At 47.5% G+C, this 25,789-nt stretch overlaps 1 protein-coding gene and 1 pseudogene across 2 annotated transcripts; one reads left to right on the top strand and one right to left on the bottom strand.

Moving 5' to 3' along the window:
- Window positions 1–296: 296 nt before the first annotated feature.
- On the bottom strand, window positions 297–24,783 carry LOC142574093 (uncharacterized). Of its 2 annotated transcripts, XM_075683262.1 has the most exons (6): window positions 24,664–24,783; window positions 22,586–22,692; window positions 10,009–10,071; window positions 4,255–4,314; window positions 2,851–2,907; window positions 297–545 (listed from the first exon to the last, which is right to left on the bottom strand). In XM_075683262.1, exons 1-6 carry the CDS (start codon window positions 24,749–24,751, stop codon window positions 447–449), a joined length of 474 nt encoding a protein of 157 aa, XP_075539377.1. In that variant the 5' UTR covers window positions 24,752–24,783; the 3' UTR covers window positions 297–446. The 2 variants fall into 2 exon arrangements, with proteins under 2 accessions (XP_075539377.1, XP_075539378.1); XM_075683263.1 differs by lacking the exon at window positions 4,255–4,314.
- Window positions 21,405–21,583, top strand: LOC142576832 (U2 spliceosomal RNA; annotated as a pseudogene).
- Window positions 24,784–25,789: the final 1,006 nt, after the last annotated feature.

Raw genomic sequence — 25,789 nt, 5'->3', positions numbered from 1 at the left:
AACGAGACGTCGCCAAGCAGCAAGTACCACGGTTTATACAGTGCGCAGCCTTCAAGCGCATGCAACACTTGAATAGTAGCAGATTTCAAAGCTAGTGACAAGATAAGTTGGCGCTCGGGGGAGGCTCCTGTCGGTCGTGCGGATGCTGCGAGCGTTCAGGCGTCATTACCTGAAGACCTTGCAAGCGAGATTACATATTTGATGAATAATTGGCAGAGATAACGAAAAATGAACAAATGTTTTGACCTTAGGCAACAAATTTTGAGAGCAGACAAAAATTGGTAAAACCTGTAAAAAGACGTTTATTTCCAACCGTGATAAAACCTCTTCCCGCGCCGGGTCTCAATGTCAACATGCTAAGGACGTTTTCTATTTTCACGCTGACTTGAAGATGGAGACGTCGGAGTCTGTGAAACTGGTTATCCGCTGGAAGCCCTAAACAATTTTCATGCGTCGCTCCTCAAAACTTCATAAATCCAATGCATGACAGCGTTGGTCACGCCAGCGTCTTCGAATTCCAGATCCTTGTCGTTGCAGAAGCATGCCTGCGAACGACAAAAAACGTTTTGACGCACCAAACATAAAAATAATAAAAAAAATAAATGTGCATAACAAGTCGCTTGCCCTATCTCAGCGTTATCAAAAGGAACGTGTGACTTGAGGGAACCTTCGGCTTGCCTGGTTCGGCCATTCGACAGGAAAGGTGAGTTCTCGTGATGGCCGAGTGGACCTGTGCCAACAGGTTCAAGACAGGGATAGCTTGCTCACGCGGACGGCCGCGCGGATATACGGTGGTTGAAATAAGGACGATTTACTGACCTCCCCATTTGAATCGTCGTGTGGCAACATGTAGTCCCCTAACCTGTGTTAGCGGCTCACGTGTTGTCATATCGTGAACCAGAAATTTTCTTTTCTCTGGCTAATCTCGCCCTAAGCTTTAGCACTTCAGAACCGAGTTTCTGATAAGCGGACGCTGCATAGCGCTAGTACTACTAGCGCTATTATGCGCCACATGGGTTTCCTCAGCCGAGTATTTGAGGATAAAAGAATATCACAATGATTTATTATTTCGGGCCGTATTATTGCTGTGCGCTGCCTGCGGCTGCGTCCCCACTCCATGGTGTCGCAAGACAACGCCTTACCAAGTAAGACAGCTGGGATGACGAGCACTTTTTAAAATAAAATTAATCTCCCACTATCTAGATAGCTTTATGCTAAACTGTAAGACAAACACACTTCCGTTTTGTATTTTAAAGATTCCAGACAATCACTTGGCGTAGCACCTCGGTGACTTGGAGACCTGGTGACCTGGTTATCGAGGGGACCTGCAGGTCACCTCGGTAAACTCGGTGACCTGCAGTCAGGGTCTAAATCGATTATGGAATGGGAAGCAAGATCAACAGTGGACCATCTATAGGTCAAATCAGACAAAAGGTATGCTGTCCGAACGTACCTGACCATTGTACTTAGATTAAACGCACTTATGTACATATTACGTGCGAGTTACAGAGCAATGTTCTGTATTCGATAGCGGAAACAAAAAGTAATAAAACAGATCTAAGGTGCAAAGGATATCACTATGCCTGATGCCAATGTATTGTCCTGACGCTGACAAATAACACTACACCCGATGATGATTCAAAACCTTTTGCATTCCAGGAAACTGCAGGATCTTAACTTGCCTCCCAGACATTATTTTAGACAATGTTAACGGGTAGCTACGCTGACCTTATCGCTCTGTCAGAAACTTCAATGTCTTGCCTGCTTGTGGAGCTTCCTCAGCGTACGAAATATGTCATTGCGAGCTTCATAACATAGCCGTATAGCTCCTAATCTTCAATTGCAACAAGGGCGTAAAGTGGAAGACAGACACATGTTAAAGTCGTTGAAACAAAATGAAGATAATATGGGGGTGGGCACACTACGTATATAAAAAAAGTTTTTTTACCCCTTGAATTCCTGGTCTAAATGCTGTGAACTGTGAAACAGTTTTGCTGGCCGGCCAATGAACCTATGCTCATGATGTCGGCTGCCCTAAAAAGAAAGTCAAACCTGCAGAACATCTAGAATACCTTTTAGGTGGCTAATTTCTGGAAAAAGTCGGGCCATGTTCCAATTCCGTGTAAACACGGGTGAAGCCAGAAGGTTGCTTTCTGATAGCGCGAGGCGTAAAAGTATACACTTCGGAAGTGCTTTATTCACATAATGAGCCCGATTTCGTATTGTGACCGTTAGAGTGGTTGTACACCTAGTGCAAGCGCTCCATCCTGGGTGTGATTGCTTGACTCTACAGCGGCTGGATGTTCCCAGTAGGGTGACGAGGGGCATAAACGTTTGTGAGCTTTGATTTGCGTCCGCAATAAAAGGCCTCCAGTAGTTGGGATTAATAAAATGCTCTCTCAACTCTGCGTTTCTCCAAGCCCACTATGATTGCTTTAAACATAAATCAAAATCAGCTAATATTTGGACAATTTATCAGTTAAACGGCCATGTGTGATGGCTTTGGAGTGCTACTGTGCTTTAGAGAATCAATGTACTTGAAAGCATTTCAGTGCACTTCAGATGGTAACTCATAGAATAGATCAAGAATCCCTTGGACAATTACAGGAAATCAGCCTCGACGGCTAGACTACAATTTCTTCCACAAGCATATAGGCCTGATTCACCAAGTACAAAATCGCACCAAATATTGTTATCGTATATGGAGCTGTGTTGCTATTAAGTTGCCCCCCCCCCCCCCCCTAGTATTGCTAATAATTTCTTCTTGTGTAAGTACTTGTTTACATGCGTGAACCAATAAGATAACCAATAATTAGGTGGGCTACCTTAAAAAGAACTTAGCTCTCTTACCATCATTTTCTTGAAGATCCATATTCCCTCCGTGTCTGTCAGAGAATAAAATCCAGGCTGTAAAAAAAGGAGGCAATTCTTTCTGCACTGAAAGAAGTAACAATTTTTTAGTAGTAGATCCAGTAGTGCACAACGTTGGACTAGTCAGTGATGCATGGCTTCAGAAGTGCGAGCCAGCTAAGCCTGAGAAGAGCACACAAGCGCGGTGTCGTCTCCCTGCCTGCCTTTCCTAATCTTGCAGCTCTGTCTCGAGATTCAGGAGCCTCGTTGGGCGATACTGGACTGAGATGACTTTCGTTACTGTGGCACTGTCAGCAAAAGTTGACAGTTGAATTGTTCTATAGTGCAAAACTGCTTCTTGGGTGGCCGAAATCTTAGAGCAGAACAGTCCCACGTTTGTCTAAGCCGTCGAGAAAAATTCTTCGAGGTCGTAAAGACATTTGTGCAGTTGTGACACGGGGACATATACCAGAATTGCAGCTCTATTGTCTTAAGTGTGTGAAAATGTGCTAAGCAGAAGCTTGTTCAACTCTTGTTTCAATGTGGTACTTCTGGTTGCTTTTGTCCTCCCGAATAAGTTTGGACAGTGGTTTGATATTCACAAACTTGGTGGTAGTTTAAAACAATGCCACCAGGTTCGCCACGAACGCAGCCCACCCCCCCCTCCTTATTTTAGGATCATCGTAATTCGGATACTTGGGTAACAGAAGCACGGCTGGTAGCGCTAAAGCGATCTGCTCCTGGAGGAACGCCAACCTAAGCAGGACGCGTTTTTTTTTTCCAGTAACGTAAGCTGAAATTCGCAACCACGCCCGGGCAACCGAATCGTTGAGTGACAGCCACATAGCGCCTTTTTTTTTTCTTCGACATTTTTTCGGCGCGATGCGACACCTGAAATTGGTGCGCCGATGCCACATCGATCGATAACGGGGATTTTATGCAAGTGGAATTCTATATACCACACTGCTGTAGGTTAGCGGCTAAGCAATGCGACCTGGTTATTGTTACAGCGTGGCTCGCTAGAAACTTCATAAAGCCGCACAGACACCAGGCTTCCGCACACTGGTACTACGTCGGAAACATGCTCATTGTAGGGGACAGCAAAGAGTTTTCATTTTCTAACCGTAGGCTGCACACTTCTCTTAGCCACCATCCGAGTTTCTCGTATCGGTGGGGTCAATTTGAAGAGAAAGGCGGTATGCCGTTATTTTTAATCCGGATATCCTACATCTCTCGTGATAAAATTAGTCCTTCCTAGCTTTATTTGGAAAACCAATGAGCGCTGACTTATAGTGGGGGATGAAAATATGAAGCACTCTCGTTTGGAAACAAATAGACCAGGCTTGTAAATTACATTGAAATTTTTAACTAACCAATACGCAAAAAAATATACGTTAAACTTACATAGTGCTGCAGGAAGTTCCTGAGCATGCATTCACCAGCAATACCTCTTCTCGTCTTTCTCTGCATTTTGAAAAGATGTCACAGCGATGATTCAATGACTGGTACTGTTAGCATGGCTACTGGGACAATATCGCCAATATAAGCAAATTAAGAGTAAGAGTTTGCTGAAATCACTGACAGAAGTTGGCAAACGAGTTCGGTAGAAACTCACAAATTGGAGGAACTTTCATGAAAGAATAATTGGTATCTACCCGATAGTAGCACCTTCTAGCTGCTATCGGGTAGATGATATCATATGGAATGATCGATCACATGTGGAAGGATGGAGCTCTACTATAGGAATGAAAGGAAGCATCCATCATCTTCTTACCTACACCATGCGAGGTGCCCGCAATAGCTAATCTCAAACCATTGTCCCTGACCTCGTGTTTGGGTAAAAATATAGAATATATAATCCTTAACAGGCTCGGACTGTGCGGGGAAAAAGTCCACCACCTACTGCACAATTGGCTAGGCTATTGAAGCGATCTATCCACTTAAGATGTGCTGCTACGACTACACGAGCACTATCATAAGAAGCCAACAAACACTGACGCCAAGGACAACATAGGGGAAATTACTTGTACCTAATAAATGAAATAATGAAACGATAAATTAATGTAAATGAAAGTGGAGGAAAAAAAACAACTGACCGCGGGTGGGGAATGATCCCACAACCTTCGCACTTCGCGTGCGATGCTCCACCAACTGAGCTACCGCGACGCCGTTCGTGGTTGCGGTTGTTTATTAATCCACCTTCATTTCCATTAATTTATCGTTTCTTTAGTTCATTTATTAAGTACAAGTAATTTCCCCTATGTTGTCCTTGGTGTCAGTGCTTGTTGGCTTCTTGTAATATGGCTAACAACGGCCCCTTGATTAACCGCCTTTCTTCTCGTAACTACACGAGGACATAACATAAGAGCGGAGCACATATAAAAACCATCCTGGCCATTGATCGCCGAGGGAGCCTTTGACTACGTGTCTCATGATGCCAAGCTGAAGATACTATCCACACGACACTTGCTGTGTGCACGACTACCTTCAAGAGTGTCCCTTGACATTCACAGTTAGAGAGCGAACCTGCCACAATGATCAGTATGCATAGCGGGCAAACCACAGAGCTCCGTGCTTTCACTCACATTATTCAGCCAAGAGATGTGACGCATGCTCAGAGCCCTGCAGCTAAGCCCAAATGTCAAGCATATAATAGACGCAGATGACGTTTACCATGCCAATTAAGAAAAAACAAAAACACCGCCCACGCACCCCGTAAAGATGGTAAACGAGCGAAGCTGAAATGGGCGGCCTCGGTGTTTATAGCTGGGTTAATTCCGATGGTCTATTAAACTCTTTCTACATTATTATTACGTATTTCTTTCTTAATGAGGCTACGCACACGTCTGGCATGGATTCATCACAGTGTTTATTTTGAATGCCGCACATTAGGCTTCGCATGACCACCATCATGGAGGGGTGCAATGAGCGGTTCATTGTGTTAATCCAGCGGGTTCATCAAAGTCTCTCTGAATTATTTTACGCATTGCGTTTCGTAATGCGTTGATCACAGTGTTTATGACTCAGTTATGCACTGTTGTTATCAACTGACACACGGGGGCCGTACATTTCACTTAATTAAAGAAAGTGCAAATTTTTGAACTCCGGTTCCTCGCCTGACGTCACCGCTGGCGTACTAGCTCAGCCGCTGCGTCGTTACGTTGCCGCTTTAGCTCCGCTTCGCGAACTAGCTCGGCCGCTCGAGCCACGGTATAGGCCGGACATTGCGGCATGCGCTCCGCATCGCGGACCCGATGTTCTGGCGAGGCGTTGGAGCGATGCCGACGAGACCTATCCTGTTCCTGGTCTCGGCGCTGTTGCTGGCTCGTAGGCCAGCTGCTTCTCGGTATAACGTACGAAGCGTGGCCGTCCTATTGCGAAGTCGAAGAGACTCCTGCGCGCGCACGCTGCTGCGAGAGACACGACGTCACTATCGGCGAAGCCAATGGCGCGCCGCACCTTCCGCTGGAGGGATTCCCTGGTCGGACCGTGAGCGTTTCGCCTTGGCATATACAGCTTCGCTGTAGAAGCTCTCCAGGGTAAATTCAGAACGCGGTACAACAGGACATAGGCGCACTGCACGCAGCGGCGCATTCCATGAGCATCCCGTCCTCTTCGAAAAGTCTCAATTACTTCTTGTACACAAAAGATGGTGGAAGCCACCCCTGTAACCCTCCATAATGAAAGAAGGTACATCTCTCAACCGCGTGACGTGGGTGCTAGGTCTTAGTGTTAAACCTGACGGTGAAGCAGCCACAACTCAACATTTCTGAAACAAACTACACAAATGCTTCACAATGAAGCGCTTGCCCAATGCATAAAAGAGGTTGTATAAGGCCTATAAGGGTCATTTAAGGGACATATAAAGGTCCCAGAACGCAGTTCTGATGTTCAGGATCAGATATCACGTTCCCTGCATCAACCTGAAACGATGCCAGAAATCAGCTGGGCCCTTACGCCCAAGGGCACCGGTTAACCCGGGGGTAGCTCTCAACGCAAGCACAGGAATGTTCACACAAAACAAGGCACCAAGTCGGCATTAGAGGAACTCGTCAGTGTACACCGAAGGCAACACGAGATCACACTCTTATGAGCGCACCTGGGCAGAGAAATCTTTGACTCACTGGGCTTGGTATTCACGGCAACACCGCCATCGGAACTATGCGCCAGAACACGAAAAACAACAGCACTTCTAAGCACTGCGTTGATTCCCAGTCGCGTGGACCCACAGAAACGTGCCGCATGTCTAGGCAAAGGGTGCAAAACTACCAGAAAACATTGAAAGAAACCGATTCATAGCGCACTTACACAACGGTGCCAGCGCCAATGATAGGGCCTCATCAGAAGTGGTTGTAGACAGCAATAACACCATTCTCTAAACAAAGTGCCATGCCACCGATGGAAACCTACTGGGCCGGCGTCACAAAAATTATTATAGCCATTGAACAGAAGCCTAAAGAAGTCACCGACGCAGTTGTATTTACGCACTTCAAACGCGCGTCCAAGATATTGCAAGCAGGGCAAATTCTGAATAATCTTTCTACGGGTGCCGCCCAATACCTTCAGACAACAACAGACATAATCTGAATGCCTGGCCACGGGGAAACGTAAGGGAATAAATCAGCTCACCAGCTCCCCTGCGATATACTTGCCGAAACGTGACAACTTTACAACTCAAGCGACACTTCTTACGCATTTACCAAGAGGACAGAAATATTTTTCACAATGTCAGCAGCAAATTAAACCGAAGACAGGGTTCAGTCATTCGACAAGAGTAGGCAAACTGCTAACCAACACCGGCTTGACTCCATGTACTATAGCGCCTTACAAGTGAACCCAAGCACAATGCGCATAGTGCGGAGAATATCCCAACATGCTGCACACACTTTGAGACTGCAGTACGTCACCTGAACCCCTCCCACCAAGCTGCCATGACGCTCTGCCCGCAAAATTCCAGGTGGCTCATTAAAGCCACCACACCGTTAGGTCAAGAGTACCTGCCGGTCTTCATTTGAGTCAGCTTTGACGAAATGCGCGAGCGAGGCTCAGGACTTAGTGCCATTGAAAGTCCAACCACTTTATTGAATAGTTTATTCTTTCTCCGTCCTGCGCGCCGAACCTGGCGTCTCGGGGCTATTGAACCACCGTTAAACACAAGACCCGTTCACAAACACACGAACACGTCAATATCATTATATACATCTTTCTCAACTCAACTATATATCTTTCTGGCGGTATTGCCACTGGCAGTCGACCGTGATCCCGTGGGGGCTAGAAACTTGCCGTACGTGTAAGTTCTGATTTCTTCTTTTGAAGCCACAAGTCGACAACGGATTTACTGAGGTTTCAATACAACACGCAAATTATCGTCCATGAGAAAGCGCTGAATGAAAGTCAAGAAAAAGAAAGAGAAAGCGATATCAAAGCCACAGAAAGCCAGGAGGGCTATCGAAGGTAAGTAGTTCCACAGAACGAGTTAACACTGTCACAGAAAGCGTCAGCTAAAGGGCTTACGAAGTGAGCATGGAGCGCTGTATCCGCACTAGTTGTGCAGGCTATATGACTGTCCGCTACTTACGCTCTACTTGCGAACCTGGTGATGTAATCGTCTTGTCCTTACAAGACTCATGGCCTCAGCGTCCACGATGAGCTAGTATGGTTTGGTGTGCAGCAAAAATGAATCACAGAACTGTACAACTGAAACATACATGTCTTGTGAGCCTCGGCGATTTCACCTTTGCTGCTGACTCGACGCGGTCGCGACCCCTTGTCTTCAGTTCAAGTAAACCGCCAAGGATGCAACTACTCAAGATGTCTCAGTACTTAAAATACATATGATTTGTTGAGGCTTCGCAGCTACCCTAATCTATGATGTGCCATCGTGCACACTGCATTGGCCAATGAGACACCCTCAAATACCTGCGATTTCTACGAAGTAGCGCGTCCCTTCAGCTGACCTCAAGCAACTCGCGTTGGTACGTTTGGCTTGCGCTACACTATTTGTCTGTGCAGATAGACAAAGACGGATCCGTGGCTTCGTGAGCATCGACTGCGGCTGTTGTCATCGCTCAGCTGGCCAACTGCTGCCGCTACAAATTGGATTGAAAGTCGTCCTCAACAAATGCAGAACTTCTTGCGATACGAACGGCTGTCTGCTTTGTTGCGTGCCTGACACCGCGAAAATGGGCAACAATTCCTTGTAAAAAATGTGCCCTTCAAACAATTGATTCTTTCTCCAGAAGAGGCTAGTATTATGTGCAAGCATTAAACGTCGTGCAGGTATCCGAACTTGCGCAGAGGCACGGTCATTCAGCTACATTCCAATGTGTGCCTTAACACTGTGTCTTGGCTAAAGAGGAGCTAGCTGATGCGGAAGCAAGAATTGCTTCCGCATCAGTCGACGTGAAGATACCATACTAGCGAAGTAGATTCTTTGTTGGCTTCGTTCATGCGATATTGCACAGCAGATTAATGGGCTCAGCCCACTCATCGGTACCTACAAGAGCTCTTTTGGACTATTTGAAAAGCACTGGACTAGACCTGAGGCTTTACTTAAAGAACTGTACGCTTGGACATTGTATAAATGCATCCCTTCTTGTTCTCATCATCATGTTTCTTTGCTATGTTTTGTTCCTTTTCCTTTTCCCCCTGTGCAAATTAGCCGGCATGAGAAAACTAGCCTCTAGCCCTATGGCCTAATAAATTCTCACTCTCTCTCTAGTTCAGAAATCGAAAGCACTGTCTGAAGAACACCACTGTGCCTAGTTATGTTACAACACAACGTTACCAAGTTTATTTTTTTCTTATGTTGTCCATTCGGCTATCTCGAATACTTTGTACAATTTTTGCTGACTCTTCACTACCCTGCAACGGCTGTGCCTGCTGCTGTTGAAATTAACGACACCAACTAATATCTGAAGTAAAAAATTCGGCGTTTAATGTAGAGTGCTTCATCCGATAAAACTTGTTAAGGGTCTAGAAATATTTTCACGGCAGTGAAGTGGACGCAAGTGGTTGACAGTCTCGGGCTGCGCCGATGCTTATGCGTGTCTTGTGCCTCTTTCAGCGTCTCGTGTGGCAGCGCATCTTGCTATGCAAGCCTTGACGCGAGCACTACGCCGACGACACAGTAATATGTAAAATAGTGCGCATTCTTACATCTTTTATGTCCAGTATTCCATCGTAGCACTGGTCGTGAAACTCGCAAACGGCTTGTACTACCTGTTCAGGAGAGAAATACAAGTGGTGGTAACTATTTTGCTTAATCGAAAGTTATTACAAGAAATGAAGGCTAAATAAAAGGTAGAGTGCTTAAGGCATCGCACGAAAAAGAAAGATGAAACACTTTGGACAGTCTTGGTCCTAGCGCAAGGTTTCTTTATGACTTGTACGTATGTGAAATGATCTACTAAACCATAATAGTTTCAATATTTTTCTGAGTATTTTGGCATTTAACAAATCTTTTACAAATCAGTAAACAGCATTGAACTTGGTTACTTTCTGGTGGCATTTCGAACTCTGTCTTAACGTACTTTAAAATGTTACTCTATCAGAGTGAACTGATTTCACGTGGAGAAATGCATTTCCTGTGTTAAACGCCTACTAAAACGAAATTTTCTACACCATAAAAATTGCGGTTTCCGATAACCTGGACGCACAGTAATCTTTGTGAAAAATTTGCATTTGAACTACAAGTGTATGCTTCACAACACGGTCGCAAAAATCGACGTATTTCATACCGAACATAAGAAGAAAGCTGCCAATACCACTCTCCGGAAGTCACGTATGGCTCAGACAGAATACATACATACATAAATACATATATATATATATATATATATATATATATATATTGCTACGGCATGAGCCGGGCGAGCAGAAGAGGAAGAAGACGTTAGCGTGTGCAGCCTCGGGACGCCATCTTGCCTTCACCATCAATCTCGTCCCTTAAATAAAGCCAGTTTCACATTAACCGTAACAGTTTTGTGGTGGAGGTGCGGGGTACTTCGACCAAGACGACGGAGCTGCTGCAGCAAGCACCACGCCGGAGCCGACGCCTCGCTCGACTGCCCCCAACACCACTTGAGATCCCGATGTCCCACAGCGGTGACCAACAGCCTTCTCTGGCAGCTCCAGTTCGAACAACCGGCGCCTGGATGCATCAGATGGAGCCCCGCCCTTTCTCAGGAAAATTCGGCGAGGACGTGGAGGAATGGCTCACCCACTACAAGCGTGTGAGCAAGTACAACGGCTGGAACGCCACGGCTCAGCTCGACAATGTGGTTCTGTTCCTCACGGACACTGCGCTTGTGTGGTTCGAGAACCATGAAGATATCTGCACAACGTGGGACAGCTTCGTTACTCACCTTACTGAGTGCTTCGGCGATTCCACCACGAAAAGGAAGCGGGCAGAGCAGACATTGCTTCAGCGCGCTCAAGTCCCAGGTGAGACCTGTACTACGTACATTGAGGCAATCCTGAAGCTTTGCAGAACGGTCAATCCTCGAATGTCCGAAGAGGACAAGGTTGGACACCTGCTTAAAGGCATAGCCGAGGATGTGTACAATTATTTAATCGGAAAGGAGAGTCTCGCCTCGGTCGCCGACCTCATCAAGCATTGCCGCACATTTGAGGCCTTGAAGCTGCGCCGTATCACGCCTAAGTTCGGCAGGTTAGCAAATGTGACAACGGTGGCAAGCGTTGAAGACAATGACAACTACAGTTTTCAACTAGACCTTGCGGTAACTATTAGGCAAATTGTTCGCGAAGAACTTGAAAGACACACCAAGGGGGCGGATGTCGACCAGCTTGGGTGGGCTCCCAACCAACCTCAAGAACATGCATCTGCTGTGTCCGCATTGTCTGCCATGCCAGGCGTTGCAGAGTGTCGAGTAGATCAGCTGCGACAGCACCGACGTACCTTTCCCGACGACGTGACGCACGATCAACGAACTCGTCGAGCTACCACCACGAATCGGAATTCGGAAGATCGCATTTATTATTCGCAGCGTCCCAGGATTGACCCCGAGGTTTACAACGTCGGTCGCGCATCGCCTGTGTGTTACTGCTGTGGCGCCTCGGGACACATTGCTCGTTTTTGTCGCCGACGCCGACAGACAAGATATGGCCCACCACCAACTTGGCCTACTTTTGAACGTGACAGTTATGACGACCGTTGGCTGACAGACCCTGATAGTGCAAACACCACAGGCGCGCCACCCCGGAATACCTTCCGTCAATATAGTAGAAGGAGTGGCTCGCCAGCTTCAGACCGTAGCCTGACGCCCCCAACCAGTCGCCAACGCCGTTCACCGTCACCACGGCGACGTGCTGCGTCACCACCACCGTCGGAAAACTAGCCGGCGCGACCGATGGAGGTAAGGTCGCCGGACAGTCTGCGTCTCTGCGAAATACTCCTCTGCCTATTATGATGGTGAAGAACAAAGTGCGTGTGTTAATTGATAGTATACCTGCAACAGCATTAGTGGATACTGGTGCTACCGTTTCCGTCATGAGTGTGACATTCAAAGAGAGGCTGGGTCGGAAAGTTATGTTCCCGTGGAATGGTGGTGTGACGTTTCGTGGTGTCAGTGGAGAGTGCCTAGTTCCCCTTGGTATTTGTGTTGCAAGTGTTTTGTTCGGAGGAGAAGATCTTATAACAGAATTTCTCGTACTACCGCGGTGCACTCACGACGTGATTCTCGGGATTGACTTTCTTCAGGATTGTGGTGCATCCGTTAACTGTGGCACAGGCGAAATTACTCTGAATAGCGCGCTTCTCGCCACCCTTGCCGACACATCCTTACCAGTGAAAAACTATTGTGTTGTTTCGAAAGATTTGCTGGTACCGCCTTGGTCGCTGTCACGTATCCCTGTCAACTTCACTGCTGCCGACCTTTCATCGTTTGACGCGCAAGTCCAGCCCCTTCCGTCGAGCTGCGCAAAGAAAGATGTACTCGTACCACGCTCTGTCGTGAGAGTAGTGAATGGCGTCTCAAATTTGTGGGCTTTCAATTGTTCTTGCGTCCCTGCTGTTCTTCCGCGTGATATGAAGCTCGCTGAATTTGACGAGATTACTTACAGCTCCATTACAGTTCTAAGCGAGGAGGAGCAGTCTCGTACTAGCGATCCTCACCAAAGCACTTCTGAAGAGCAGATCCTATGGATGATCAACAAGGCGCTGCCCTCACATGAGCGCCACGTTCTCGCAGAAGTTTTGTGGGCACATCTTTCTGTATTCGATTTCGCACAAGGCGACAAGCAGGCTTCACTCGCTCGTTCTCGTGCTCGCCACAGAATTGACACCGGATCTGCGCATCCCATTCGGCAAAAGCCTTACCGCGTTTCTGCAACAGAGAGGACAGTTATTGCTGAACAGGTGAAAGACATGCTGCGGAAAAGTGTTGTTCAAGAGTCCTCTAGTCCGTGGGCAGCACCAGTAATCTTAGTAAAGAAGAAGGATGGATCGTGGCGGTTTTGCGTTGATTACAGGAAACTGAATGCAGTCACCAAAAAGGATGTGTATCCACTTCCTAGAATTGATGATGTCATCGATTGTTTACATTCCGCTGCCTACTTTTCATCACTGGATTTGCGATCAGGGTATTGGCAGATACCCATGCACCCAGACGATAAGGAGAAAACGGCCTTCGTGACACCAGATGGTCTTTATGAATTTAACGTTATGCCGTTCGGCCTTTGTAACGCACCAGCAACATTCGAACGATTCATGGATACTATCCTCCGAGGACTTAAATGGGAAATTTGTTTGTGCTACCTCGATGATGTGGTGATTTTTGGCAGCACATTGAGTGAGCATAACAGCCGTCTCAGTCTTGTTCTGGATTGTGTCAAACAAGCCGGCTTGATCCTAAATTCCAAGAAATGTCGTTTCGGGGAAACGGAGACGTTAGTACTTGGGCATCTGGTCGACAAAAACGGTGTGAGGCCAGATCCACGGAAGATTGAGGCAGTCAGCTCCTTCGAAGCACCGAAGTCAGTGCGGGAGTTGAGGAGTTTCTTGGGCCTGTGCTCGTATTTTCGGCGCTTCATCCCAAGGTTCGCTGACGTGGTGTACCCCCTAACATGTCTTCTCCAAAAAGCCGTCCCCTTCAACTGGACATCGGCTTGCGACGACGCGTTCCGCCAGCTAAAATTTCTACTAACATCAGGGCCCGTATTGCGTCACTTCGATGCATCCGCACCTACGGAAGTGCACGCTGATGCCAGTGGCATCGGCATCGGTGCCGTACTAGTGCAACGTCATGACGGAGCTGAACACGTTGTGGCTTATGCTAGTCGCTCTTTGACTAAGGCGGAACGCAATTACACTGTGACCGAGCAAGAATGCTTGGCAGCTGTTTTCGCTGTCCACAAATTTCGGCCCTATATCTTCGGACGCCCGTTCACTATCGTTACTGACCACCACGCGTTATGCTGGTTGGTGAATCTCCGTGACCCGAGTGGACGACTGGCACGTTGGGCTCTTCGACTGCAGGAGTACGACTTCGTTATTTCCTACAAGTCCGGGCGTCGCCACGCAGATGCGGACTGTCTCTCCCGCCTTCCTCTGACGACGACGGAGTGTGATGCAGACAATTTTGATAACTGTTTTGCTCCCATTTCTTCTACATTCCCAGACTCGACGACTTTCAAAGCAGAGCAGGAAAATGATATTAGTTTGGAACCTCTATTTGTAGGCGCATCGCGTCCTGGAGCCACTGGCCGATTTTGTGTCCGCGACGGCCTGCTTTACAAGACCAATTATTCAGCTAAAGGCGCACGCTTCCTTCTGGTGGTGCCGCAGAGTCTGCGAACGGACATACTAAGAGCCATGCACGACGATGTGACCTCTGGCCATCTAGGATTCATCAGAACTTTGAACCGGACACAGGAGCGTTTTTACTGGCCCAAAATGCGGGACACAGTCAAGCACTACGTCGCCAGTTGCGACCAATGTCAACGCTACAAACGCCCTACGACCGCTCCGCCAGGTCTTCTCCAACCTCTGCCGCCGCCTCGCCTGCCATTTGAACAAGTGGGTATCGATCTTCTGGGCCCATTTCCGCGATCATCTAACGACAACCGATGGGTGATCGTATGTGTCGACCATCTGACCCGTTACGCGGAAACGGCGGCCGTACCATCTTCAACAGCTGTGTCCGTCGCAACGTTTTTGCTTCGATTCATTATTCTTCGACATGGTCCCCCCCGTGTAATTATTAGCGATCGCGGTCGTCAGTTTGTTGCGGACGCCGTAGAAGAACTGCTTCGTCTCTGCAGTTCACAGTTCCGTCATTCAACGCCTTATCACCCTCAGACAAATGGGCTTGTAGAACGTACGAACAGAACTCTAACTAACATGCTGGCCATGTACGTATCTTCCGATCACAAGGACTGGGATGACGTACTCCCCTTCATCACCTATGCTTATAATACTGCAAAGCATGAGACGACCGATTACAGTCCTTTTTATCTCCTTTACGCACGTTCACCGCTAAGCCGCATTGACACTATACTACCGTTTGACTTTCACAGCGAGTACTCTGTTGCCAAGACGCTTTGTCTTGCCGAAGAAGCCCGGCGTATCGCTCGCCTTCGTACTGTGGCATCGCAACACCGATCGAAAGAGCGCTATGACAGCCGACACCAGTCTGTCTCGTACGCTAAAGGAGACTTTGTGTGGTTGTGGACTCCGGAACGTAAACGTGGCTTATGCGAAAAGTTTTTACCCCAGTACACGGGCCCATTCGTCATTGTAGATCGCTTGAGTGACTTGACGTACGTGGTGGCACGCTTGACGTCCGCTGGTCGTCGGTCTAGCCGGACCCAGTTAGTACATGTTGCCCGTCTTAAGCGGTTTCACCCTGCGCTTTCCGAGTGATTTGGACTTGCCCAGCGGGCTTCGTCTGGCAACCGGGGACTGCTACGGCATGAGCCGGGCGAGCAGAAGAGGAAGAAGACGTTAGCGTGTGCAGCCTCGGGACGCCATCTTGACTTCACCATCAATCTCGTCCCTTAAATAAAGCCAGTTTCACATTAACCGTAACAATATATATATATATATATATATATATATATATATATATATATATATATATATATAACATTTCTTTCAACCATCGAGGTCGTTGCGCTTTAGGTCGAGTGGGTGGTGTCCTCGTTCTAGGACTCGACTGGCCTTGGCAGCTCGACCCACTTGCTGGACGAGCGCTTCTTTGCCCGCTAGGGTGTCGCCAGTGAGCTGTACCTCCCACCGCTCAAATGACGCGCTAGCCGTCTTGTTGATCTTGTTGATCTTTGCCTGAGCGCCCCCCCCCCCTCCCGAACAAAAAAGGCAGAAATGTGGAAGGGTGTAGGGCGTGTATCGCCGCACCAGGAGCAGATGCCGCGATATGTCAGTGGGTGTATTTCGCTTTATCTGTGTAGGTTTGGTAATGTGTTTGTTTGGATAAGCCTGAGAGCTAGTGCCTCTTCAGTGCTGAGCGTTTTGTGAGGGGGAGGATGAATGCTGTGGTTGAGCCGCTGGATCTCGAGGCGTTCGCCGTAATTGGATGGCAGGGGCACGAAGGTAAAGGGTGGGGATTGATGAGACGATTGGTTTTGCCCCGCTCGGTTGGTTAGCGCTCGAGCTAGGGCGTTCGCCCTTTGGTTTCCCTCCTGTCCCCACGTGGCCCATCGTCCAGAACCAGGGCGCGTGTTGATCTGCTTCCCTTCCTTGTACCGTTGACGTGCGTCAGCGAACGCTTGTCCCTTCGCCTTCTAATACGAAGCATTCTTCTCCTAGTCAAGCTCGTTTTCTATATCTGGCTGCCCGCGTCCAACGAGAAAAGCCTCGCGTGTTCCGTCACCGTTCAGAGACGAGGAGCGCATAGAAGTGGCTAAGCTAAGAGACCTCGGCTACCTTAGGCAAGGTGGAAACTACCACGTTCTGCAGCAAAGGATAGGAAATAGCTGGAGCTCATCGCAAAACGGGCGTAAACCTTTGCCTGTGTGGTGGCCATGCAATCCTGCATCGTTTATAGGGGCCGTGAACTACTTAATATTGAAGTGGAGACAAGCATCTGAAGTGAAAATCGACTATTTAAGAAAGGCTTTGCGGCACAAATTGCTTCAATGCGATCTGCAGAAGCGGGGTTATTGGCAATAAAACACGGCCTCCTGCTGTGCCCCCGTTCTTTCTCCGATGCCTTGTACTGCGATGGCTACGGCCGAGTGCGGAGTGCCCACAGCCTTCTAAATGCCACCGCGTCGTGCCGTTAAACTTTTATTTTGGATGGTAACGTAGACGACAGGACTTTCGATTTTGGTGCTTAGGAAGCGCTAAATGTAAGCCAACGCGGTTGTCCCTAGCGAGCCGCAGTGCGTTTATAGCCGGTGGACTCGTGGTGGCGCCCCGCGGCAACCGCAGTATCCACGACACGTAGCAGACCGCTGTTACCAACAGCAACCGCGTATGGGAATCCACTTTGTCATGAAATAAAGCGTGCAGCAGAGAATGAGGAGCACGCTCCTGTTGAAAAGAGAGCGCTTGAGGGAAAGGTGACTTCGCGCTCCGCTTGCGAGCTGCACTTACCGCTTCGACAGCAAAACTCGTCTGAGATGTTCACAACAGCGTATGCTACCCGCGGACTGTGTTATCTAACCCAGCCCTAGGGGTGCTTAAGGGCCCTTTTCACAAGCAGATCTTACACGGCTAAGGGATTGTGCTCGCGAAATGAGCCTGTGCGGCTTCATCAAGTACTGTTTACATAGTTTGTGCGCATTAGCTGGTCCGCGTTGCACCTTCAGAGGTGAACGCTTGCACCTTCAAAGCTGGGACTTCCGGAAAGCCATGTTCTGCCTTCCTCTGCGCAGTGTTCTGTATTGCACAGCCATCGCTCGTGTCCTAGCGCGTCTGCAAACACCTGCCTGCCACAGAACGAGTCAGCATTCTTGCAACAGCTTAAACCAAGTGGGGAACGAGAATGTACGCCGGGAGAGACGCCCATAGACCCACAAATGTTGAGCGAACGGGGCGCTTGACGTGGAAGCTTAGGCGCGATTGAGAGATGTGCATCTGCAGTCGAGTACGGTTCTGAGACTTTCCCAATATCGGCATCACTACCGCTCACGGTCGGGTGCTCACGTCGTCTGCTTGGGCACAATTTAAAGGCTGACAATAAGAAAATTAGACAAGAGCACTTCTTTGCCAAGATTACTGTGATTGAATATTCTATGCATGTATAACCAATTTAGCCCAAGTGAAATTTTGTTGCAGTTGGCCTTGAAGTAGTTCACTCATGACGTCTGCTGGCATTCTATCATTACCATGACATCAGAACGTGCCAATTTTGTGATATCTGCAAGAGAATTGGTACACAATAGCAGACGCTTTTCATCTTCACGGTGGCAGTGTGCTACCATATTGGCACGACCGCGTTGGAAGAGGCAATGAATCTGCCTCTGCAACCGAGTTGCTCTGCGCTGAATGAAACGGGGAAACGAGAGCAATAACATTCATTAGCCCTGTAATAAAGAGCGCACTGACACAGTCAGTCAGTTCGTCCCTTAGTGGGTACGAGCCATGACAGAGGTTTACCATCACTCAGCCAGCCGGATAACCAGTGCTTGGCGCGATTGTGAGCTGCTCGGGCTTGCAGCTGTTCCTCCTCTGTGTCGCTTGACTGACAGCTTACGCTTGACATTGCCTGCTGAAGTATTGAATACACCCCTCTACAGCTGGTGGAGGTATTGGGACTTTAGGAACATATCCACTTTGCAACTCCGGTGTCATACTCTGCTTCCTGCCATGCCTGGCTCTATTCAGCAGATGTCGTCGACACCGCCCGTGGCCTTCTCTGACGTTCTTCGCCACAGAGGTATCCCGGTGTTCAGTGATACGGATGAGCATAACGTCAACGACTGGCTGTATTCATAGGAACGGGTGACTATGAACAATCGATAGGACGATACCTTCAAGTTGAATAGCGTCATCTTCTACCTTCTGGGCGTGGCTCATCTGTGTTACATAAACATGAAGCCTGCTTTCAGTCTTGGTCGGTGTCAAGATCAGTTTCGTTGAAGTTTTTGGTCGCCCCGCCGTCAACAAGTTGGGCCTCATAATCACGATGTTCTAGCCCTTTGATACACGAAAAAACAGACACACACATGTACACTGTGGTTTCTTTTACATTTCTATGAATTCGCGTCGAGAGAAAGCCATGAAAATTATTTTCTGTGCTTTCAAGTGTTCGGTTCATATGATACAAAATGTCCACTACAGCGGACAACGTGCACACCAGCTTAGGTGAGTGTACGCAGCGACAGCTTTCTTTTTGTCCAACAGGCAAACTTTCTACCACGACATTAACAAATGTGGTTAAAGGAAAATGTCTAGACACGACGCACGTTACACTGCGTTATGGAATAGGAGAAAAAGAATTCAATTTCGCCGGTAATGTGCAACTATACCTTACAGTGACGCCGCCTGCAATTTGTATTTTGGGGCGAGGGGGTGACTGGACAGGCCAGTGTTGTCGCACGTTGCATTAGGTCACATAGCCTGATTCGCAGAAATTCCGGAGTGGGGAGGAGAGGGGCACACGAGCCCCCGCCGGCCCCCCTGGCTACGCATGTGATACTTTGCATCGCCACTATATGTCGCTTTGTACTTGTCGACCGAAAGTTTACATATTTGTGCAGTACCTTATTTTTGACAGGAGAAACGACTGGTGTTGCAATGACGCACGCGAAGGCAAATAAACTTTCTCGGGCAGGTGGCCTTCGTTTTGTTGCGAAAGGATCTGCGGGTAAGTAATTAAACTGTTTCTTCATATTAGCTCGCTAGATAATATGATGCACAAAGTGTTACTGCATGAAAATATGAGGCACCTAACAAAAGCGATTCAGTTGAAAGTGAAAAGAGCCAGGACTACATTGCGCAGAAAATGCTCCCACGCGAGTTTTGTTGTGCCGCTCATGCAAGCTGTCCAGTACAGTGTACATTTTAGAAAACGTCTTCCGCAGAAAGAACTTGGCTTCACTCTGCCATAATATTTACAGGTCTAGCCTCCGAAGTTCCCTTCTATCCCGTGTAGGGAATTATATATGCTAAAGCGCAATGTTGCAAGGGTTGCAAGTCAAAGTATGGTGACGTGCGTGGCTTACCCGCCGGAACAAACACGACACAATCTTTGAAGCAGAGTTGGGTAAAAACGGCGATTGGTGGCGCCTTTTAGGGCAGCTGTAGAAAACGTCTCTTCACTAAAGTTGGCACTATGCACAAGAGCCTCTCGGAAGCACTAAGCTGGCTCTAAAAATCGCTGAAATCTGTCCAGTGTAGTGGGCAGTATGCAACAAAGGGCTATACCTCTGCAAACGTGTGGGTGTCTGTATGCTCGAAAATGACAAGGTGAAACACATATCGAAGGACAGCGCCGATCACATTTTGCAAAGATTGGACGTCAAAAGTCCGCGTACCGTAGCAGAGCTCATAAACTTGTGCCGAAGGTGCGACGAGTTGAGGAGGAAGCGAGATTAGACCAGGCGCCCCTCAGTGGCTAACGAGGCCCCCTCCGCCATGACCGTCCTTTTTGCTCACTCCCCCTTGCTCACACAAATCCAAGCATTCGTTTGAGATGAAGTTGCACTTCAGGTTTCTCTATCTTTCACCGGACAGCCGTAACAACAGCCGCTACCGCCTCCTAGACACATCGCTATAGGACGCGCCGGCTAGTTCTTGAAGAGGTCCAGGCAGCACAACCAGGTTGTCTCCAGTTCAACCACGCAAGAACAAACACAGGCACAAACATAGGTCCGAAACCGGCAGCGCTACCCTAAAATGGAGCACGTGTTTATGCGACCTCGACGACATCGCTGTGTTCGCCACCGATTTTAACACGCACCTTCTCCGCCTTAGGCATGTGTTTACGTGCTTGACCAACGCAGGCCTGAAACTGAAGCTCAAAAAGTTTGCTGCCATACCACTCTGTGAAGGCGGATGACCAGCGATGGTCATCCGCCTTCACAGTCATCCGGCCTCTCAATGGCAAACAATTTATTGCCGTGCGTCCAACACCGTATGCGCATAAATGCAAGGCGAGGCGTGACTAGTCGCATCTCCGCGATGCCGAGCATAGGAGGAGGAGGAGGCATCGGGGATATACATGCCCATGTATTGTTGCAAAACGCGGCACACTTTTTACTAACGAATCCCCGCACGTAGAAAAGACACGCACTTTACCGCACTCCGAGGGCGCACACTCCTTCACCGTAGCCAAGGCGATCGTGCGTTGGTCGACGTCCCGCAGAGCAGTAATGGTAGTGAGGCCGCTCGAAAACCACAAGCGGTTACACACAACACAGGCCACATAAAAGTGATTCCCCAAAGATTTCCTCTGAAACCTGGCCGTTGCAGCGGTGAAACGTTCCAAGTTTGCGAGATCGGGGCCACAGGGAGGGTTCGCATTTCTTTCTGTCTCGCGGTCCTGGCGTGCACGCTTACTGGACCGCCACCACGGGAGAGCGGAAGGAAACGAAAGCAAGCGCTGGGAACACAAAGAGAGGGCGGTGCTAACGTACGCATGGGCGACGCGGCTCAAAGTGTACTATCTGTTCTCACCAGCTTAATATGTGACACGAGTTGTATTTGAGCCTAAGATATTAAATTTATTTTGGAAATGCCTAAAGCCTGCTTCACCTCCACGGCGGGTCGGCCCGGTATTGCAGTATGTTCGGGATCGGCCCACGATTTTTGGTCTACGGACATCGATTCACTGGAAACTAGCCATACACAGCTTCACTGTAAAAAAAAAAGAAAAAGAAGAAAAGAACGAGGACAGTGCTCATTCTTAAGCATAACGCGGTGTACAATACACAAAAGTGGAAATTTTCCTGTCGGATACCACACTAGAATTTGTGCTGTCTTGGGCTCGTGTTTCATTTGTTGGTGCCCGTAAAGGGACAACCGAGTGAAACTTGCACAGGAAGGCCGGTACTGCCCATAACTAGTGGAAATTTACCAAGAAAGAAGCAAAGATGCTCTCTCCCCAGTGTTGTTCGCAATTTGTGGGGAGGATATAGAAAAACGACAAGTGAACAGTAAATCACGTCATGATTTATCTTCCGTCAGTAGTGGGCAGAGGTGCAACAGAGGGCCTTTGAGTTAATGCATGCTGATGACATAGTGCTACTAGCGGACAATGCAATGCATTTACAGGGGCTTGCAAATACGTGTGGCAATGAAATGAAATATGCAGGCTTTTCTGGAACTGGAAAACTGGAATTATTATCTTTATTTCATACATGAGTAATGTCATGCTGTATATTCAACAGCAAGTAAAACTTGCATTCCAGCAATATAATTACCATGCCGTGTACATGAACGAAGGAAATACCTACGGAAACACCTACTAAGAAAACATAAGGTTTATCTGAAGCACAAGTAAGGCACACATAGGGAGGCGATTATAGCAGATTGAACAATAAAACTGACATTCTTATGACTTCACCGCTGACTCTGACACCGACACTGCACTACTTCCAGTTTTTCAGGCTTCTGTATGCTAAGTGATTGTTTCTTTCTATTTTGTTCTATCGAAAGAACGTCAATAAGCTCAGCCACTTATCTACTCTTGAATATCTGCTCATGCGGCTCGTTTATTACTGTGGAATGTCCGTCGCTGCCAAGAGGAAAGGCGCTTTGCCTATTAGGAAAGCGGATGTGGGTAATCAAGGGTTAGAGATAGGCACTCACCTTTGTGAGAAAGCTGGCGTTTACCCTGTTAGAGATGATGACATCTGCCGCGCACTCTACCAGAACTTTGGACGTCGGCCTTAGCACCTTCAGCATCATCGACATCGCTGCGCAAGAGTATGCCTCACATTGTTCATTTATAGCGTAAAGTTAAATAATATACCTTACGCAGCGCGAGACTAAAGCACCAATGTTGAAGCCACTTGCGAAATTAAAAACAAATCAGATCAATGAATATTGTAAGGCCATCTTCACTGTGTTATGGAAGCACCAGTGTGATGGTGGCGGTGGCGATGGTGTGGAATTTGTGTTATCAATTGAATGCGTGGTGGCTGAGATGGTGGTCATAATGTTAACATGTCTGTTCAAGGAGATTTCGCCTGGTAATTTTAGGCCGACAATTACTCCGCCTGAGCATTGTTTTTCTCTCATATACTGGTTCATGCCGCCGAACCTAGAAAAAACTGGTATCATGTTATAAAATAGTGAATATAGGTATCAGAGTTCCTCCTGAACGCCGATGAGCCACACTTGTGTTGCAGGCAGGTACGTAGCAGGCATGTTTTTTTCAGCATTTAAGCGTTGTCCATGTGCCTTACAATAATTTGCAATTTTGTTAACTAATTACCAACTACAGCTAGGGAAATGGTGCGCCAGCACATTTAAAAATATATTGTTGTGCAGTATAAGTGTAGCAGAATTGCGACGGTAGATTTGACAGAGTTGTGCACCAGATCAGATGTCTTCTCCGAACAGATCGGCAGTGAAAAGCCTGCTAACAATATAGCTGCGATTGTAATTGGACGCGTTTGGCATGTTGTTACTTCTTTTGATTTCCCTTCGGTCGTTGGCAAGAACATTGCCTTTGTCCAATAGATGTTCTGTTGGTTTCTTAGAAAATATTCGTTCTCTGCACATTTTCTAAGCGTGTGATATTTCCACTGGCACGGTGTTCGATAAGCTTTCCACATCCACACCAAGACATCCGCTAAACCCGGCTCTTGTGGTGGCGAACCCGTTTTCAAATTTTTTTGAATAGGTCTCCTAAGACGAGGCGAACAACGCTTTGGGAGCGCTGCAGCACGAAGTCCTGTCATTGTAAGGAGTACTCCGGACGTCTTGAACCATGCATTGATCACAGCCATTGTAGTTCAGCACCTTAAAAAGGAGTTGCATTGTGTTGTGACCATACATTTACTAAACTATGCCTCCCACTCTCATTCCTCATTTGGCAAGACGCCTACCAATTTTCTGAGAATTGTAGTCCAACACAAAGCAAAGCTCACGCTTCTGCAGATGAAGGAACATTTTAACGCGAGAACGTTAAGGGCTCCGTGTCGCAGAAAATCCGGTTTCGGTGGTGGCGTTGGCGGGGTTGTCCGTGGGCGAAAATTGCCGTATATATTTAACTATATATAAGCCACGCTTTGCTATATGGCAAGCATACGGTATATGCGGGTGATATTACCACACCATTTTATCACTAAAGTTGCTTCTAGCTTTTACTACATTCATGAAAAATTTATTCCTCCGAACTTTGAGAATGACAGCCTGCAAACGAACGTTATGAAACAAAACACCGACAGTGCACGCCTTTTATGTTAAATATTTCAGACTTAAATAAGTGCGAAACAGCAACAGTAGCCTGAAAATAATGTAATTCTTTTGGTGCGGCTGTGCTCTACCTCCATAATCGGCCCACGCAAGAGATGGTTTCCACCAGAAAGCTCGCCTTCGTAGATAGCGTTCGCCGCCAGCGTTTCCCGGTAAACATCATGCTTACATAAGCTGCAGTTGCCGGGAACCGTGAGAAGTAGTCAAGGATCTTTGAATGCTATCGCGTTCCACTCTTAAAGGCGAAGCTTAAGCGCCCTCCAATTTTCATCAAAGCCGATGTATCTGGATCACAAATAAGCTCATGTCCCCAATGTTTCTCAGTTTGTGCGTTCAGTGCTTCAAAGAGGGTCTGCGCCGAATTTATTTTCGGCCTGCTCGTTCAGCAGGAACGGCAGCGTCTGTGAGTTACTTTGCCTTCAAGATAATTCAGCAGTGATGGCGTTAGAAAAAAAGAACTTTACCTGGAGGCTTCGAGCAAACATTCCGAGAAGACGTAACGGGAAAGGTCAGCATCACGAAGACTGCGGGCAAACATAGCACCAACTTCATGATAGTGCACCGAGAAACACCCGTAACCTAGCTATCGGTCTGCTGCGCTCGGAGGATCGTCACGTGGTCGAGCGCTGACCTCCACGGCTGTTGACTCAACTGCCACCGAGTGCTCAGAATGAAATTCATGGGATGACATCCTTCTTGTCAGCTGCGAAGCGCAAAGATGAGGATTGAGGCATGGCGTTTGCTTGAAACAGTGTTGGTTTTCTCTGTCACTGCGTGCAGGGCGAAGTTCTCTCAAAATTGATGACCCTTTATTGGGGCTACGCCATTGTTAGCAGGCTTCTTTTTGAACTCATGCATCGCAGGAAATATTCTGGAATCACATACACGTACCGTACGTAGTACTGATTTATTAATGACGTCTGTTCTTTGCCAACTATGCCCTTTTCACTTCAGCTGCGTTGTTTTTAGAATGGTAAGCAGAGAAAGGAGCCTGATACGTAAATTACTGCCCAAAAATTATGCACGTGAGGGCCGGGAGCCCACACAGGCTATATAATGAATTCAGGAAGCAGCAGATAAAATAGTGTATAAATCTTTACCACACATAAAAGTGCTTTATGTACTTGAGAGCCTTTAACGATAAAATATTGCGGGATCACTTAAGATCTACCTTACGAGGTGAACAGCAAGAGCCTGGTCTTGCTCCTTTTATCATTCGCCTATTTCTCTTCGCCTCGTCTCTTTCTCTTCTTTCTTGTAGTAATTACCGCTCACTACTAGGCTTTCTTAGTCATTTGTCGCTAACTGTGGTCATAACAAGCCTTCGTTAGACATGTCGGTCATATTCTAGTCATTAGTAGTCATTAAAATTAAGTCCTTCCCGTCATTATTTGTCACTATGGGTATTACTAAGCATATTTAGTCATTTCTAATCAATTGTAGTCGTTACATTTAGTCCTTAGACAGATTGGTCATTTCGGAGTCATTAGAAGTCATCTCAGTCATTATTACTCATTACTGCTCATTACTAAGCATTTTTATTCCTTTCTAATCAATTCTAGCCGTTACAAGTTGTCGTTAGATATATCG

This window comes from Dermacentor variabilis, chromosome 3 (assembly GCF_050947875.1).
Source record: "Dermacentor variabilis isolate Ectoservices chromosome 3, ASM5094787v1, whole genome shotgun sequence".
NCBI lineage: Eukaryota > Metazoa > Arthropoda > Arachnida > Ixodida > Ixodidae > Dermacentor > Dermacentor variabilis.
The sequence above is the reverse complement of the archived record's forward strand: the minus strand, read 5'-3'. Positions and strand labels throughout refer to the sequence as shown.